The sequence below is a fragment of the Anolis sagrei genome, chromosome 3, assembly GCF_037176765.1.
Source record: "Anolis sagrei isolate rAnoSag1 chromosome 3, rAnoSag1.mat, whole genome shotgun sequence".
In the NCBI taxonomy this organism is placed as follows: Eukaryota; Metazoa; Chordata; class Lepidosauria; order Squamata; family Dactyloidae; genus Anolis; species Anolis sagrei.
This window is the reverse complement of record NC_090023.1, coordinates 149,004,194-149,021,826: the sequence shown is the minus strand read 5'-3', so window position 1 is coordinate 149,021,826 and position 17,633 is coordinate 149,004,194. Positions and strand designations below refer to the sequence as shown.

The following is a 17,633-nucleotide window of genomic DNA, read 5'->3' as shown; positions in this document are numbered from 1 at the left end:
ACAGAGCAACACCTAGTGTTCAACGTGTGAAACTCTGCCACTTATTTTCAATAGCTGCCTTGCAAAAATGAAAATCTTCTTGTGGGAAGTAACCTAGTAGCATCTTTGATGCTAACTGGTTTATTTCAGCATGGACATTTGTGAATCTTAGTCCACTTCCTTAGATTAAATTCATGTAAATAAGTGTATTATTATGGATGAAAGATGTTACTAGATTCCTTTTTCACATTACTCTCATATTCAATTTTTAACTTGTTAAAAGGGCTTCCTAAAAGACCATCAAATCAAACTCTACACTCATAACAATAGTTATCTTGGAGAATGCACTACTGGACACAGTGTAACTTACTGATGACTGCACATCTACACTGATCATTTGATGTAGTTTCAAGCTGATTCCAAGAACAGAAGTCAATGGCTCAGAGTCTGGTATGTTTCCAGGGACCACGACTTTGAATATCACTGAACTAGTGAGTTCCTGATGTTGAACAACAACGTCATCACATTGAGAGGGGAACGCATGGGTGACTGTCCCTTTAAGAGCAGAGAATCGCCCCTCATATGGTCACACATGGAAATTTAAGAGCTGGCAGTACATTCATCACAAGGTCAATATTACCATATTTTTTTGTCTTTAATCAGGAGAAACAACAATATTCGAAAGCCAAAATATTACTTGCATAGCCCAAAGCTCCTTACATTAAAGGAGACTGCCATCAGTTTTAAACCACTTCTTTCTATGGGATCCTATTGTTCTGCACCAAACCCCATAGGATACAAGAAACAGTGGGCCAAGTTAAAACCACTGCTTTCCATGGGATCCTATTGCTCTGCATTCAACCCCATAGGATACAATAGACTGCTGACAGTTGGGCAATGAAACAGGATGGGAATTTTGATGGTTGTAACAATGAGAGTAAAGTTGTAACCATGGGAGTAAAGCACAATAATAGGTAAGAGTTCTAGATAGGATTGCTGGCTCATGTTCATAATTCCCTCCTTTCAGGACATTTCTACTTCTTTTCAACCCTGGAACATATGATGAGTTCCGTGCCTCTCCATGATAGAAAAAAGTATCCTACCAGGGGAAAATTTATCAATGTGATGAGGTCAGATTGCCAGAGTTCCCTCCTTTCAGGACACTTCTGCTTCTTTCTAACCATGGAGGACTATGCATGAAGACTGGAAGTAGTTTAACTCATGTGACGAGCACAGTGTCTCTCCATTCTTGAAAATAGGCTGAAGTTTCCTATGGCTGGGAAATTTCTAAGTGTGCTGAATCTGAATGAGATCTCTCCCAGATGACTTTCCCCAAACCTTTGAATGGATTTCTCCCTTGAAGACTGAGATATTAGCATAATGTGGTGTGTATATACAGGACCGCATTCTATCTTTCAAGTCTGAACTCACCCATCTGTCGGGGGTGCTTTGAATGTGATTTTCCTGCTTCTCGGCAGACGGTTGGACTGGATGGCCCACAAAGTCTCTTCCAACTCTATGATTCTATGATTTCTAGGTAGGCTAGAAAAAGTGAAAAGCCCAAGACAATGTATCAATATTTCATATTTCTTGTATAATAGGGGAAAGGGCAAGATTTATTTATTTATTTATTTACAATATTTATAGCTCACCTTTCTCAGACATGCGGCAACTCAAGGCAGGTTACAGATTGGCACAATTTGATGTCAGGCATTCATAAAAGTGCAATTAAAAACAACATTACAATATAAAACATAAATAAAAACAGTTAAAGCGTATAATCATTGGTGTCATCTTGTTAAAAACGTTATCCAGTAACATTGTCTGGCCATTCCATGTTCATCATTCATAGTTCCGTGTTATCTATTCCGTTGCATTCTCAAAAGCTTGCTCAAAGAGCCAGGTCTTTACTTTTTTTTTTTTTTTTTTTGGAAAGTCAGGAAGGAGGAGGCTGATCTAATATCCCTGGGGAGGGAGTTCCATAGCCAGGGGGCCACCACTGAGAAGGCCCTGTCCTTTGTCTCTGTCAATCGCACTTGCAAGGCAGGTGGGATTGAGAGCAGGGCCTCCCCAGACGATCTTAAGCTCCTAGATGGTTCAAAGGGGGAGATACGTTCGGACAGGTATTCTGGACTGGAGTCATTTAGGGCTTTATAGGCTAAAGCCAGCACTTTGAATTGTGCTCCGTAGCAAATTGGCAGCCAGTGGAGCTGGTGCAATGGAGGAGTAGTGTGTTCCCTGAGTGCTGCTCCTGTTAGTAACCACGCTGCCGCATTTTGGACCATTTGAAGCTTCTGAACAGTTTTCAAAGGCAACCCTACGTAGAGCACATTGCAGAAATCTATTCAGTAATCTATTTAGAAAAGAGCTATTCCCTCAAGAGACATAGTTACTGAAATTCTTTCAGTAAAACAATACGGTTACAACTAATACACTTTCCCAAGTCTCCTATTCTATCAATCTGTAGCCTTGGGAAATGCCTTAGTACAAGCCTCCTCCAGGATACATTTTCATAATCTTTACTAATCTATGTTATCTCAGACTGAAGCTCCTGTAGATGTAAATGAGATGCCCTCCTTCCCTTTCACCTCTAATTACAGTCATAGAACAGCCCACACAGCTTGCTTCAAGGCATACAACTACAAGCACTTCAAATAGCAGAGTATATCAGCAACTTAATCCATAAGATCACGGGGGAGGCACTCTGTTTATCCCAAGCCAACAAGTGGGTTGGACATTGGTGGCTAAGAAAAGAAACCAAGCAAGAACGACTGGAGAGGCAGGCTGCCTTACGCTTGCAGCTGAAACAAGGAAGGAGTCAGAGGAGAATTCAAGGGCCTTATAGAAGACAGGAAAAAGATAAAAAGGTACCAGGTAACACTCCCTCCCTTCCCCTATGATCACTGTGATCTGGAAAACAAGAAAAAAGGGCTCATCTCATTAGGAAGCCTCCTATCAGCCTGTGTTTTACTAAAGCAGGCATTCACATGCCAGCAAACCGAGTGTAGCCCACCACCGGATGAGCCTGCCAAATGCACAGTTCTCTCAATTCCTTCACTTCGCATCCTGGCAGGAAATTCATATGTATTCTTTAATGGAACCAAAAGTACTTTCTAAGCAGGGTAATTCAGACAGTGAAAGCCATATAGCAGCAAAGAACAACAATTCTTCCCATATCAATCAAATCTAGAGCTTTTGAAACATCATATTTGAAGTATCGTTCAAACTACTCAGTTGTTTCAGGTCATTTCACTAGAACATCCACTTCTCGCTTCTTTGGAAGGAATGTTCAAATCCACTCTGTATTTTTCACCATGAACCAATATGTACCAGTTCAGGGTTAACCTGGGCTCTGAAGTTTTCAGGCCAAAACCTTTTTTTTTTTTTGTGGTCATGTCAGGAGTGACTTGAGAAACTGCAAGTCGCTTCTGGTGTGAGAGAATTGGCCGTCTGCAAGGACATTGCCTAGGAAACACCCTGATGATTTGATGTTTTTTTATCATCCTTGTGGGATGCTTCTCTCATGTCCCTGCATGAGGAACTGGAGTTGATAGAGGGAGCTCATCCGCCTCTCCCCGGATTCGAACCTGTCACCTGTCAGTCTTCTGTCCTGCCAGCACAGGGGTTTAACCCACTGCGCCACCGGGGGCTCTGTAGGCCAAAACCTTAAATGTAGGGATACCTTCTATTAATGTAATTAAGAATTATGCATTTAGTACCTACTGCCCTTGCTCAAAGCTTGTTATTGAAATATAGGGGGATATGTTTTCTTATTTTGAAATTAAGAGAAGAGTTTTTCTTGCAGGAGGTACTATTGCCAAATCAAAGTGGGAAAAAACTGAAATTATTCCTTCTCATAGTATTTAGGGAGATGGGGCAAGGAACATTTAACACAGTCCATTTGTTTCTAGTGAGAAAGAAGGGGGGGGGAGCACTGCCACACCACAAGGATGGGAAAGAAACTAATTAAATGAAGACAGAGACCTCCTGGAGAGTCTTTGTAAATTCCAGCCACACATCAATTAAGCCTTGGAAATGTTGCTCTACCAGCTGAGCTGAAGATTTACACACAGCCCTTTCCCCTTGCTTGAGGTCAAACCCCACAAAACTAAAGAATTTCCACACTCACCTCCAGCCTGGAGGTGACCCATAAAAATGGAGACTTGGGATCAAGTTCTGGCAAAAAAATGGAGACAGAGGAGTTCTGAAAACCAGTCAGGCTCTCCTGATTCCTCAAAGATATATGTGAATTAGCCCCAAGAACTGAGTCCATAAAAATGATGGATATGGTTTCAAAGTAGTAGATTTCACAATGGCAACATGTTAAAATTTCACAAAAAAATCCCAAGCAGTTTAATGACTTATCAAGTTTTAGTAACCATTTTGAGTTGATACAAATCTAAAAAAAATAACTCCACAAATAGATAACATCTCATTAGGCCTTATGTTGCATAGTCACCATCTTACAGATGACTAAAGCTAGGGACTGTTTGTGCACTGGGAGCGGCATTTAGTGGTAATCATTTGAAACTCTATTCCCATTCCTTTCAAGGGGTAAGAGTTTCATTCATGGGTGGTTTGTGGTTGCAGAGTTATAGCAATTTTGATTTGGGTCCATCTCTTGGAAGCATCTGTATTTCCAACCCAATCTTCTTTCCACACAATCTTCCTTGGTGGACTTCTTTAAAGCAAAGTTACAGCAAAAAAAAAAAAAATTAATTCCTAAATGAAATCAATTTTAGGAATCAAAGATAATTTCTGTGGTCTGAATAGGCAGTTCCTCCAAGCCTGGGGCATAGGAAATTCTATCATGGCTATCGCTCTTTTAGTTTTGTAATTGAAATTTGGTTCCTAAGGACCGCAGAAAAGGAGGGCCCATGCCTGGTGAGGTCTGCTAGTCATCAACGTTCCAGGAAAAGAACAGGACCCATCAGTTAAAGGCAAATGACAGTCTTTATTAAATCTGCAGAAGGGATGCAATGTACACAACAGATGCCAAAATGTACAAGCATAAGCATTATGGAATGCAAAATCATTTTTATACAGTAGAAAGCCCATGCATTAACATTGTGTAGTTTTGAAATTCCTTCCCTCATCCTGATTGGCTGAGTGCCAGAAGCCAGCCAGTGCTGCCATCACTCCTGATTGGCCAAGGGGTGGGCTCAGGCTGGCTCGCTGGGTGAGTGGCTCTGTCCCCAATGACACAGCCAGGTGGGAATGCCCTAGGGCTGCCAATCAGATGTTGGAGTCATCTCTTGGGGCAGAGATAGGCTTCCAGGAAGCTGCATCCATACCTTGAAGCTTAAGATAGAATTTTAGGAGACAATGAACATCCAGTCGTGGAGATGATGGCATTAGGCAAATGTTGAGTTCAGGATTCTGGAGATAATGTGTAATGATCTTTCTAGTCCATTCCTAGATACAGCAAACAAAGAGTGAGCCTATTGGAATGTCAGAGTAATCATATTTCCTTTGGAGGGGGATCCCTGATGACAACCATAGGGCCATCTGCCCAGTTGCAGGGAAATAATATCTCAGCTACATCTTTTGCCTTAGGTGTTGAGGGAAATTCCAGAATTGTTGGCTCTGTCTGGGGTCAGGCAGAGGTTAGGAAAGTTCACTATAGTTTGCCTTTTATTTAATATATTTATAGAAATAAAATAAGTCTAAAATGAAATAAAGCATAGTGAATAGTTGGGAAAATGCAGGAAAGAAGCAAGGTCTGGTATGCCAAGATGGTGGTGAAGTGGGCATGCATAGAGGGGTTGGAAAGATTATTTCCTTTATTTCTTTAATTATTTAGCTCCTGCACAAGTGTGCATATTTGGTCCAAGTAGAATGTGGATATAGAATAGACAGAGTCAAGGATAGAAAGTGTTCTGAAGTTCATGGTAGAAAATAAATTGTAGCATCATAAAGATACATTTCATTTTGGTTAACTGAATATTTAGTTTATCCCTAGAAAAACTTCTCACCATGGGCCAGGGTCAGGCATGTAGCCGGGGGGGGGGGGGCTTGAGGGGCTTAGGCCCCCCTGAAATTCTAATGGTGTTTCGCGAAAAGGCCTTACTGGTGCATTATTTAAACTGTTAGGTTTATTCATATCATGATCTGATCACCATACTCAATATATCCCATATGCATGGGAGTATTGGGGTAATGATACAAAAGGTTTGCTAGGCTAGACCCTCTTTCACTCAGACTCGCCCCCCCCCCGAAACTCAGCTTCCCCCGAACCCCCCCCCCCCCCGAAATGAAATGAAATCCTGGCTATGGGCCTGGTCGGGGTCCATGAGACAAGCACTGTTGCAGACTAGCGGAAATTAAAAAGCCTGGGCTCCATGTGATCAGGGCAGAGTCAGAACTGAGTGCCCATTAAAAATTTCTGAACCCAGTGAGAGAGACTCTCGGTTGGACCCTGCTCCAAGTGATCGTCGCTCGACCCTGGCCAATTCATGTTTAAGGAGGCCTGGCTCCCTACGAATGTGTGCTGATCCAGATCAGTAAAGATTAAAGAGTTAGGCCAAAAATTGGGAAAATGGGAAAAACTGACTTCTAGAGAAGGTGAGCTGCTGCTTGTTCATGGTGGAGCACAAGAGACTTCATATGAGAGGAAGGGTAACAATATTTCATTCTGGCTTATTGCCTTGGTAAACTATAAATTCTTTGGGGTGAGGGTGCTGTGATAGACAACATGATTGCAACACTCCTTGCACTGTAGAAACTGGGACAGAAAGAAAAAAAGACAGTAGTGACTTGTCAGAGGCCAATAGAGGGTTTACAAATCTGAAAAATCTTGTTAAAACAAAAATGTCCACTTCCACCAGTTTCTCAAAATATCAGGTTCTATTGCAGGGAAAGAGAGCTATATTCCTTCTTCCTCCATCAATATTCCGAATAGGCTTCTATTTCCATTATAAAAATTAAATGGGGAAATATATCATATATACAGAAAAGCTGGACACTTGTTGGAAAAAGAGTTCTGCATATCTTTTAGAAATAACACTCCCCAAGATAAATATTCTCATAAAGTTAACATCAATTTTTCAAAAACTGTCCTAATTCTGCTCAAGCCCCATTTCAGAAATGGTGTTTCTAACAAAACCTCCTGACACCTTTGAAAAGTTTTCTTCCCAGAAGAATTTCCTTAGAAATAACCATATTCAGGTTTTTTGGGGTTTTTTGCAGCATCAGATTGAGATTATTTTCAATTAGCTAAAACGGTATCAGTTTCCAGCCATGTCTTTCACTGTCTCCAGAGTAGCATTAGTGATTAGTATCTAAAGAGAAACAAAATCTCTGCCAAGATACCAATTTTATCTTGTTGACCTCATTAGGCCAATTACAACCTCTGCGATGCTAAGCATCCCCAAGACATATACTGCATCAAGAGGTGAAAATGGAACCATATTCCAAGTTGTTTCACAGAACCTTCTGGTCATCAAACCTAACCACTTTATTATATTAGAGGCAGAAAGCCAAAGAAACAGCATTTAAAGGGCGACGGAGTGAGCAGGTGGGAGGATTTGTCTAAGGATTTTGAATTTCTAAATATACAGACCCATGATCCTAAGTTCCTCGCCATTTACACTGGTGTAAAGCATTCTTGAATCTAAAATGAAGAACAAAATTCAGCATGACTTTCCCAAAAGGTTTCTCAAAGTTTTCTCATGTGTGAAAGGCATTCAATAAAGCCCCTCAGCAAAGCCTCTTGAGTAGATTCAGCCATTACAGAATAAGGGCTCTTACAAGCACAGGCAACTAATTAATGGGAAGTCTGACCCTGCAGGGGAAGAGTAAGATTCCTCCAGACTGGCAATTTGTGATGGTTTGTCCAATACCGTTTTGCGTTACTCTTGCCACTTCCCTGTCCACACCCATTCTTTATTTCTATTTTTTGCAAGAATTCGAAAGACAGCAGGTCTAAATACCCTAAAGCAGTGGTTCTTAACCTGTGTGCTGCGGACCACCAGTGGGCCGCAAGGACGAAAATCTGCTCTGTAAGACTCCGTCCTCTTTATTTTATTTTATTTCTGCTCCTTTCGCGTCACCTGCCACTCCTTCCCTGTCAGAGACCAGACTGCCCCCTTGGATAGACCACATCAGCTCTGGATGATTAAATATGGTTTTCTGTGGACTAACAGATGGCAACTGCTGGATGGCATATGTTCTGTATCAGAAACTAGAGCTGATGTGGTCTATCCAATGCAGTTTTTTGAATCAGCACCCCAAATAACCAAACCGAATCTAAAGTTGACCAAAAACTGATTCATAACTCTTTTGGTACTAATGTTGTAGAGTGGTCCCTGGTCAAAAAAAAGGTTGGGAACCACTGCTCCAAAGGCACCAGTTATGCTCTGATTTTGGAAACTAAGCAAAATCAATCCTTGTTAGCACTTGAATGGGGGAATGTCAATTAATACTAGGTGCTGTAAGCTATATTTCAGAGGGAGGAGCTGGCAAAAACTAATGAGTGTTCCTTCTCTAAGAGTGTTTCCACACAGCGTCAAAATCGGTGCCAACGTGGGTTTTAAAAACATCATCTGTTTTGAACTGGACTATATGAGTCTACTATATAATCCAGTTCAAAGCAGATAATCTGAATTTTATATGGCAGCGTAGATGGGGCCACAGTGTATAGCCCTTTACCTATAGTGGGAAATAACTATCATACACACACCCTTGTTCCAGATGCCTTGTATTTTTGTGTGTGTTTTCTTTTCTTTTTGCTGATCTGGCTCATAAAGGGGTGAAACTGGATGTTCAATAGAATAATGACCATGACAGTGACACATTTTATTGTGTTGACCCATAACCCATCCTATACCTTCCTGCTTGATTTATATGCTGGAGGGGAAGTGGAAGAGCCTCTTCTAGGCCAAGTATATGAACCTCATGGGCTGTAAGAGGAAGGTCAGCCTGCTGAATGTTCATGTTCACTTGGGATGAAGAAGCCTCATGTGATTCACAGCTATCACAGAAACCAAGGAGAGAGTCAAAGTAAGAATGGAGTAATGCAGGCCCATAGCCAGGATTTCAATTCGGGGGGGGGCTGAGTTTTTTTCAGGGTGGGTTCGGGGGGGCTGAGTTTGAGTGAAAGAGGGTCTAGCCTAGCAAACCTTTTGTATAATTACCCCAATACCCCCATGCATATGGGATATATTGAGTATGGTGATCAGATCATGATATGAATAAACATAACAGTTTAAATAATGCACCAGTAAGGCCTTTTCGCGAACCACCATGAGAATTTCAGGGGCGGCTGAAGCCCCTCAAGCCCCCCCCCCTCCCCGCGGCTACATGCCTGGAGTAATGTGCTTGTCTTCCTTCTACTTGCTTGTTCACTCACATACATGGAATTCATTTTTGCATATGTCAAAACGAAAAGCTTTCTCTTCCCTTTGTTTCCAGAAAGACCATATGCTGAGTGCATGAAACCAGAAAGAAGGTATGATCCACGCACAGAACCGTTCCTCCAAGAACCATAGCTCAGAAAGCAGATGCCATTACGAGACACCCGCCCTCTCTGAATTACAAAGGCTGGTATGGAATAGAGGAGGATCAGACAATCATGTGGATCAAGTTTGGCCAAACATCTACCTTGGAGATGCGTAAGGAAATGGAGGAAGTATTTCTTGTTACTTACCTGAATCAGTGTGCTCTAGTGCTTTGAGTATTGGCCCATATCCCTGGAGACCAGGGTTCAAATTTTGGCTTGGCCATAGAAACCTAAAGGGTGACTTTGGATAAGACACAATCTCACAGCCTCAGAGAAAGGTCCTCTGAACAAATCTTACCAAGAAATCCTTAAAGTTGCATACATCAGAAAGGACTTGAAGGCACACAATAACAAGGGGGCATTATGAGAAGAATGCAAAAGCAGCCTTGGGGACCACATGCAGCCTACAACCACAATTTGTTTTCCTACCACTTTAGAAATAAGACATAATATATGAAAACTTGATATTTTATCAAAGACTTAGCTGTAGGTAACCTGGATCAAAGACCACTTAAGCCAAAATTCTGCCAAACAGCTTGTCGCCATTGCATATATTCTCTGTAAAATCTTAGACACATGGTTGATGTTATTTTCAAGAAAAGAAAAATGACAGTACTCAGCTTCGTAATCATTACCAATATCCACAACTTTCCTATAACTCTTTTGAGAACTGGCCTGTTAAATAATTTTCTACCGTTCAGGTCTTTATGTCTCCCCCTTTCTTCTTCCAATGATCTCTATGATTCCTTTCTTTTTTTCAGAATGTGCTTCTGAAACACACATAAAAGAAGAAATCATTAGACAAAATTGGAAAGAAAAGCACTTCACATTCACAACACAATCAAAATATCTTGAACACTGCTTGTTAGATATAAGACTGCCCTTTTTCCAACTCTGTGATTCTCCGACCAAGAGCACTCGGGGAAACACTTATCTTCAAAAGTTGCTCCAGACTGGACTCAAGACTTATCTCTACTTACTGAGTGGTAACAATAGCTGCACTTCAGTAATAGCTTTCCCCCCTGCCTCATATGAAGGATTACAGTTGATCTACACCTGTAACAGGGTAATTCATTAGTTCACCCAGGGGTTAATTCGATTGGTTATTCCACCTTTTCTTTGAGTCTGGAAGAGCAACAGTTGCTTCAGCATCACCAATTACCACTTTAAAAAGTGATATAGTTGTTTATTTAAAAAGTATTATATGAACAACTACATGTTCCATTATTTGGGCGGAGGCCAAAAGGGGATGCTAGACAAAGAAAGATAGTATATTTTATGGGGGAGACAGCGGGGGGTGGTGAAGGACTAAAATTATTTCCCCCTGTTTTCCTATTATTTACCCCACCTTTGTTGCTGCTGTGGAAACAACCATCGTTTATGACAAGGGAAGGAGGAGGAGGGAATAATCAGTGAAAACAGGGAAAGTTGTTTTATTCCTTCAACGCCCCCCCTCCCCCTCCAATTGGACTATCCTTCTCTGTCTAGTGCTGCCTTTTGGCCTCTACCCAGATAGTGGAACAGTACCATATAATCAAATGCACAATGTATATAATATAAATATTCTTATATCCCCTTTTCTACATTAAAACTTCTAATATTGAAATTAATAATAAGGCACACTTCCATGGTTGCATAAATGGATTACTTTTTAATTCCCATTTGGGCAAAGTGGAATTCATATTGTACTCTGCCCCAAAATATATGCAACTTAGTTTAATAACAGTCACTGCTTTGTGGAACTAGTTTAGGGCATATCTGAGCAGCATTTTGCTTTCCCAGAAATAAATACATTTCTTTGCAAATTTCACAACTGTAAAATGTTTTTATATATTATTCCCTGTTTCTGGAACTGTCTAGTATGGTTAACTACATTTTTGCATTACGTACGTAATCTCTAATTTGAATTTTCACCCCTTTTCTCCCTTGCTGTGCTTTCCCCACAAATAGTAACAGAAGCTTATACTCCCGATGGCACAGCAGGTTAAACCACTGAGCTGCTAAACGTGTTGATTGAAAGGTTGCAGGTTCGAATCCAGGAAGTGGTGTGAGGTCCCACTGTCAGCCGCAGCTTCTGCCAACCTAGCAGTTCGAAAACATGCAAATGCGAATAGATCAATAAGTAACGCTCTGGCGGGAAGGTAATGGCGCTCCATGCAGTCATGCTGGCTACATGACCTTGGAGGTGTCTAAGGATAATGCTGGCTCTTCGGCTTAGAAATGGAGATGAGCACCAACCACCAGAGTCGAACACGACTGGACTTAATGTCAGGGGAAAACCTTTACCTTTTATACTCCCACTAAGATACTCTTCCCAATCAACCATTTTGGAGACACAAAAATTGAGTCATTACTATGCTGTGATCTATGTTAAAAGTCAGAACAGTTATCACAAGGTGAGTGTAGTGAAAATAAGCAGACAATCAGAATTAAAAACTAGATACAACAATGTTTTCTGATTCTCTATTATGCAGGAGAATAAAGGATAGCAATTCCACCCCCACCCCCAAAAGAAAGTCTGCTGGTGAAGGAATAGTCTTGCTCACCATTTTACTGTATCAGAGCTGGATCCAGAAACACTGAGAAGGAACTGCACTTAGTATGGGCTCTGAGAAAGCTGGAATAGTGAGGTAGATTCCTGGAAATCTGTAGCATGGGATGGAAAAAGTGTAGCCCTTCAGATGTCACTGGACTACCATCATCCCTGGCCAATATCCACAGTAAGCAGGAATAGTAAGTAGGAGTTGCAGTCTTAATAGCATCTGCCTGACTGCAGGATTTATACTCTTGCATCTAAAAGCAAGGAGAATAGAAACTACTTCTGAATTGCCTTTTCTTCCAACAGTTCAATAAGAGCAGAAAAGAGTTGCTGGTAATTCTTGTTAACACTGTGGCCTGAGATGAATCAGTTTGCAGAGACATCACCCAGTAGACAAGAAGAATCCCTGTGGGTTTCAAGCTGTGCTACGAACTGGAGCGGAGAGATGGTCAGGGATCAGAGCCATGGGAGCCGATTATTGCTGCCCTCCTGGAGACCCTCCTGAGAGGCCTGTTAAATGCATCCACTTCAGCAATGGAGCCTAAAGAGTGACTGTCATTATCTTTTGACAGATGGGCAGCTCGGTGTAAAAGAATCATTCAGAGCCTTGGCGTTACTCACATCCTCAATGCAGCAGATGGGCCGTACAACATCAACACTGGAGCTCGCTATTACAGGGACCTGCCAGTGCAGTACTATGGGGTCCAGGCATTTGATGACACCTCGTTTGATATAAGCATCTTCTTCTATGATGCTGCTGATTTCATACATAAGGCCTTAAACACTGAAGGAGGTAAAAATGGGGATAGGAGCGGAGACATCATTAGTACTGGGAAGTAGCATTCAAGGGTTTGCTGCATATCCTTAAAGATGCAGATGCAATTCTGAACAAGTGAAACCATCTAAATTCACGCTATAATTTCGCAATGGCCATAAAGCAAGGCAAATTATTTTGGTCCTCAGCAGGAGGGACATCTTTGTGTCAACTATCTAGTAAAGAGGTATGGGTTCTAGAACTGGAGAAAGTTGTAAGATCATTTTGTTTTGAATTATAAGTGCCCGGGAGGGGTGGAGTACTAGTGGTATATGTATACATGCATGTATATGTCTTCGGCTCACTTATCAGCTTCTGGTGACCCTATTAATTTCACAAGATTTTCTAAGGTAAGGAATACCCAAGAGGTGATTTTTCCAGTTCCTTGCCTTGCAATATAGTCTACATTACAGGCAGACACTTGGGGCCTCCTGACTGTCCTTTTCTTGTCATGCTGTCCTTCCTGTGAATTTGGGGGCATGAAACTGACCTTGCAGCTGGACCATCACCTCTGGTGATGATCTCTATCACACATGTCATGCCAGGAGTCAAGTGATGTTAGGGACAGGGTTCTTCTCTTTTTCCCCCTCTCCCCACTGCTATCCCAAAGCCATCCACTTCACATTGGTTTTAAATTTTTTTAGTGATATATGATATTTTTCTCCAATGCTGGAAAGGTGAAATTATCATGAAGTAATTTTTAAAAATGCCCATTACTGATTAGAGAAATGTCCTCGGAGATTAACTCATTTCCTTCTCCTTCTCATCCTCTTACAATTCTCCCCAAGTATGTTACTAGCCTAGTCGTAGCATACTAAATTGCCTGTCAAACTAAGATATTATAATGTACAGGGTGAAGCAGCATAACTTCCTTTTTTCAAAACTTAATAAAACCCATTGTATGAATCAGACATATTTTTTTTATAATGTAGGCGCATACCTAAAGTTTTGTTTTACGTAGTTTTGGAGATCAAATTAGGTAGGTGACGTCCCCCATTCTCCATACACTGAGTAAAACGATTTCTGGCGTTTGTCATTACTCTTGCCAGCATAGCAGGCGTTATGTTGGCAATTTCTTCCTGGATGTTGGTCTTCAAATCTTGTAGGGTCCTTGGACGGTTCACATAAACACGGGATTTCAAATAACCCCATAGAAAAAAATCACAAGGGGCCAAATCTGGAGAGCGGGCCGGCCACTCCAAATCTGCTCGAAAAGTAGGCCTCAACGGCAAAAGCACGCTCCTCACTGTTCCAACACATGATGGCGACTGAACTGTGTCAGGACAAAACTTTATACTCCTGCCTCCCGAATGAGACCACTAGCGCTCCGCTACGTCTTCAACCGACTGAATGGCGCGCATTTTAAAAAAGGAAGTTATGCTGCCTCACCCTGTATTTTGGGTCTTTTGCCAAACTAGAATGTCTAATTTTATACATTCCTTGGTGATTCAGGGCTGCTCTCTTCTTTCTTTACAGGCAAGGTGTTTGTCCATTGTGCGATGGGGTTAAGCCGCTCAGCGACCTTAGTGCTGGCTTATTTGATGATCTATGAAAACCTGACCCTAGTGGAGGCTTTGAAAGCAGTGGATTCACACAGAGGCATTTGCCCAAACACAGGGTTCCTCAGCCAACTCCGAGCTTTGGACCTCAAATTAAATAATGAGAAGTGAAATGATACATCATTTTGGGACAAAGGTAGCAAATCAAAATTGCAAAGATAGGTAGCACAGCTATAGTACTTCATTACGAAATCATAATTCAAACAGCAAAACCATACCATTTTCAAACTCTTCACTTTTATGTATACTTTGTTCATTTCATCTAATCCTGAAATGTGGTACACAATAGCTCACAACTAGATTGCACCATTCACCTTCAATTTGTGAGGCGCAATGCACACCCAGTTCTTTCCAGATGAGCCATACTTGTTGCACTGTTGTCACTATCTTTTTTTGATTTAAAAAAGGGAGGAGGGAGAACCAGAGAGAGAGAGAGAGAAGAGGAGGAAGATGAAAGACGGGGAGAAGAACAAATGCATACAGGAAGTGGGTGAGAGGGGAGGAAAAAGAGATAATGAAAATGAGAACTCATGCTCTATGTGGATAATGGAAAACTATCTGAAAAATTAACATTATTATCCCATTCAATCTTTACAAATATTCTATGAAATAACCAGAGATATAGTTATCACTTTAGATCAACCCAATGAACATAATGTGTTACATTTTGTTTTTCATTCATTCATTCATTCATTCAATGGTTTATATCTGATTTTGTAGATCAGGGGTCCTCAAACTAAGGCCCAGGGGCCGGATGCGGCTCTCCAAGGTCCTTTACCCAGCCCTCACTCAGGGTCAACCTAAGTCTGAAATGACTTGAAAGCACACAACAAAAACAACAATCCTATCTCATCAGCCAAAAGCAGGTCCACACTTTCCACTAAAATACTAATAAGTTTATATTTGTTAAAATTGTTCTTCATTTTAATTATTGTATTGCTTTTAAGTGTTTGGTTTGGGTTTTTTTTTTTTTGGCACTACAAATAAAATATGTGCATAGGAATCCATTTATGTTTTTTTTTTTCCAAATTATAATCCGGCTCTTCAACACTTTGAGATTTTGTGACCTGGCCCTCTGTTTAAAAAGTTTGAGGACCCCTGTTGTAGATTATACCAAGATAAAGTATCTGAAAATTGAAGCAAAGGCAATTCAGGGGTATTTATTTTATAGAGTTTGCAATAGAGTTGTGAACTGTCACTTATTTGTCTTGATGAGTAGTTAAAATTTTAAAGTGAATTTTAAAAATATTCACTGAGACATCAAAATAAAAGAAAGTGAAACATGGAAGACTGGAAGCATATGATTACTTAGAAGGAGAAAGAATGCTGCTTAGACGTGCTTTGTATATTAATTAACATATGTCTGTTTCCAGTCTTAGAGGAGCTATTCAATGCATCTGTGTGTGATGGCACTCTGCATCACAACAAATATTTTCAGGGGCAAAGCAAAATGGTATGGCCCATTAGTGGCCAGAGGCATATGATGGTGCCTGGGTAGCATCCAGATGGTAGGAAAGAGGAGATGTTGTTTTCTGCATTTTAGCAATGCACAGGAGACCTGGAAAGACAGCATTTTATTTATTTTCTCAATTATGACTAAATAGCAATTGTGAATACATAACAGTTACCTAGATTTATACATCAGCAACTGTCCCATATTCACTGCCTAGTCACAATTGTGACCCTGTTGCTGTGATCATCATCCACTCATGCCTTACGTTATAATCATTAGCAACATGCAGAGAAGAAAGTCCATTCTTCTGGGACATGAATGGATGATGCATCTGACAGATTTGGGGAAGTTGGGCCAGGAGTGATTGTTATGTTTAAAAGTTGATTTTAAAAGTACTGGCCATAGTGTACACAGACAGTCCCCATGTTACAAACAAGATAAGTTCTGTAGATTTGTACTTAAGTTGAATTTGTATTAAGTTAGAACAGGTATATTTTTAAAGTGTAACTACAGAGGTTACACTAGCAAAGAGAAGGCTTAACAGCACTGTGTTGTTTGTTTGTTGTCTGTGCCTCTGTTCAGAGATTTCCCATTTTCTATCCCTGTGATACCTGGATTTTGAAAAAAAATGGCTTGTTGGGGAAACAAGGATTGGTGGTAAGGTTTCATTGGAGACACTTTTCTCGATGATAACTCTTTCAGGAATTAATTTCCTTTCCGAGGGGTAGATTTCTCGCTTCCTGTTGTCTCACCCCTGTTCTTAAGTGTGAGTTATTTGTAAGTTGGATGTTTGTAACTCAGGGACTGCCCATAGTAGAGATGATTTCTTGACTTCAAAGTAAGGTCACAGACTGGGACCTTGTACACTGAAAGGCTTACCTGTGTTTCCCGACCTGTTTTCTAAAATTATTTATCTGCATCTTGTGCACTGGGCGGAAAAGAAAAAGAAAAACTCCATTGGCATTTGTTGTTGTTTATTCATTCAGTCGCTTCCACCTCTTCGTGACCTCATGGACCAGCCCACGCCAGAGCTCCCTGTCGGCCGTCAACACCCCCAGCTCCTTCAGGGTCAAGCCAGTCACTTCAAGGATACCATCCATCCATCTTGCCCTTGGTCGGCTCCTCTTTCTTTTTCCTTCCATTTCCCCCAGCATCATTGTCTTCTCCAAGCTCTCCTGTCTTCTCATGATGTGGACAAAGTACTCCATTGGCATACAGGAAGAATTTTCCTTCCTCCCACATTATCCACTTTGGATCCACAAAGAGATACTCTGAAGTAAAAAAGAGGTGTTGACTCAGCTATATGATACATATTTAGTGAAGTTTATAGCTTATTTGAGAGATACAGAAGCGAAGTGCTTTCTTATCCTAAACTTAATGGTTTCCTATAGCTCATTAGATATAGGAGACTTATTTATTTTATTTATTTCGGGTATTTTTTTATTTCGGGGGGACTCAGGGCGGCTTCCAACCAGCACAAATTCGATGCCTACTATTCAATACAGTAAAATACAAATAACAGTAGTTATAAATAATTAAAACATTAAATTAATACAATAAAATCTAATAGAAAAAATCTAATAGAAAAAAGCCAGCCTGGTGGCCATTGTTTCTCTGAGTTCTGTAATTAGTGAGTCCATTCAGCTTATCATAGTCCATTTCCAAAGCTTTTGTCGTCACTGTCCTTGTCAGTCTGCCTGATTACCCAAAGGCCTGGTCCCATATCCATGTTTTTAATTTCCTTCTAAAAGAGAGGAGGGATGACAATGATCTAATTTCCCTGGGGAGTG

General features: G+C 40.8%; 1 protein-coding gene across 3 annotated transcripts; it reads left to right on the top strand.

Annotated features, from left to right (window-relative positions):
* Positions 1–2,682: 2,682 nt before the first annotated feature.
* On the top strand, positions 2,683–15,676 carry LOC132771298 (dual specificity protein phosphatase 13B-like). 3 transcript variants are annotated; one of them, XM_067466957.1, is made up of 5 exons: positions 2,683–2,846; positions 7,884–7,979; positions 9,391–9,590; positions 12,590–12,810; positions 14,308–15,676. In XM_067466957.1, the coding sequence occupies exons 3-5, from the start codon at positions 9,430–9,432 to the stop codon at positions 14,499–14,501; spliced, it is 576 nt and encodes a 191-aa protein (XP_067323058.1). In that variant the 5' UTR covers positions 2,683–2,846; positions 7,884–7,979; positions 9,391–9,429; the 3' UTR covers positions 14,502–15,676. The 3 variants fall into 3 exon arrangements, with proteins under 3 accessions (XP_067323058.1, XP_060625105.2, XP_060625106.2); XM_060769122.2 differs by lacking the exon at positions 7,884–7,979; XM_060769123.2 differs by lacking the exon at positions 7,884–7,979 and having other exon boundaries at positions 2,683–2,853.
* Positions 15,677–17,633: the final 1,957 nt, after the last annotated feature.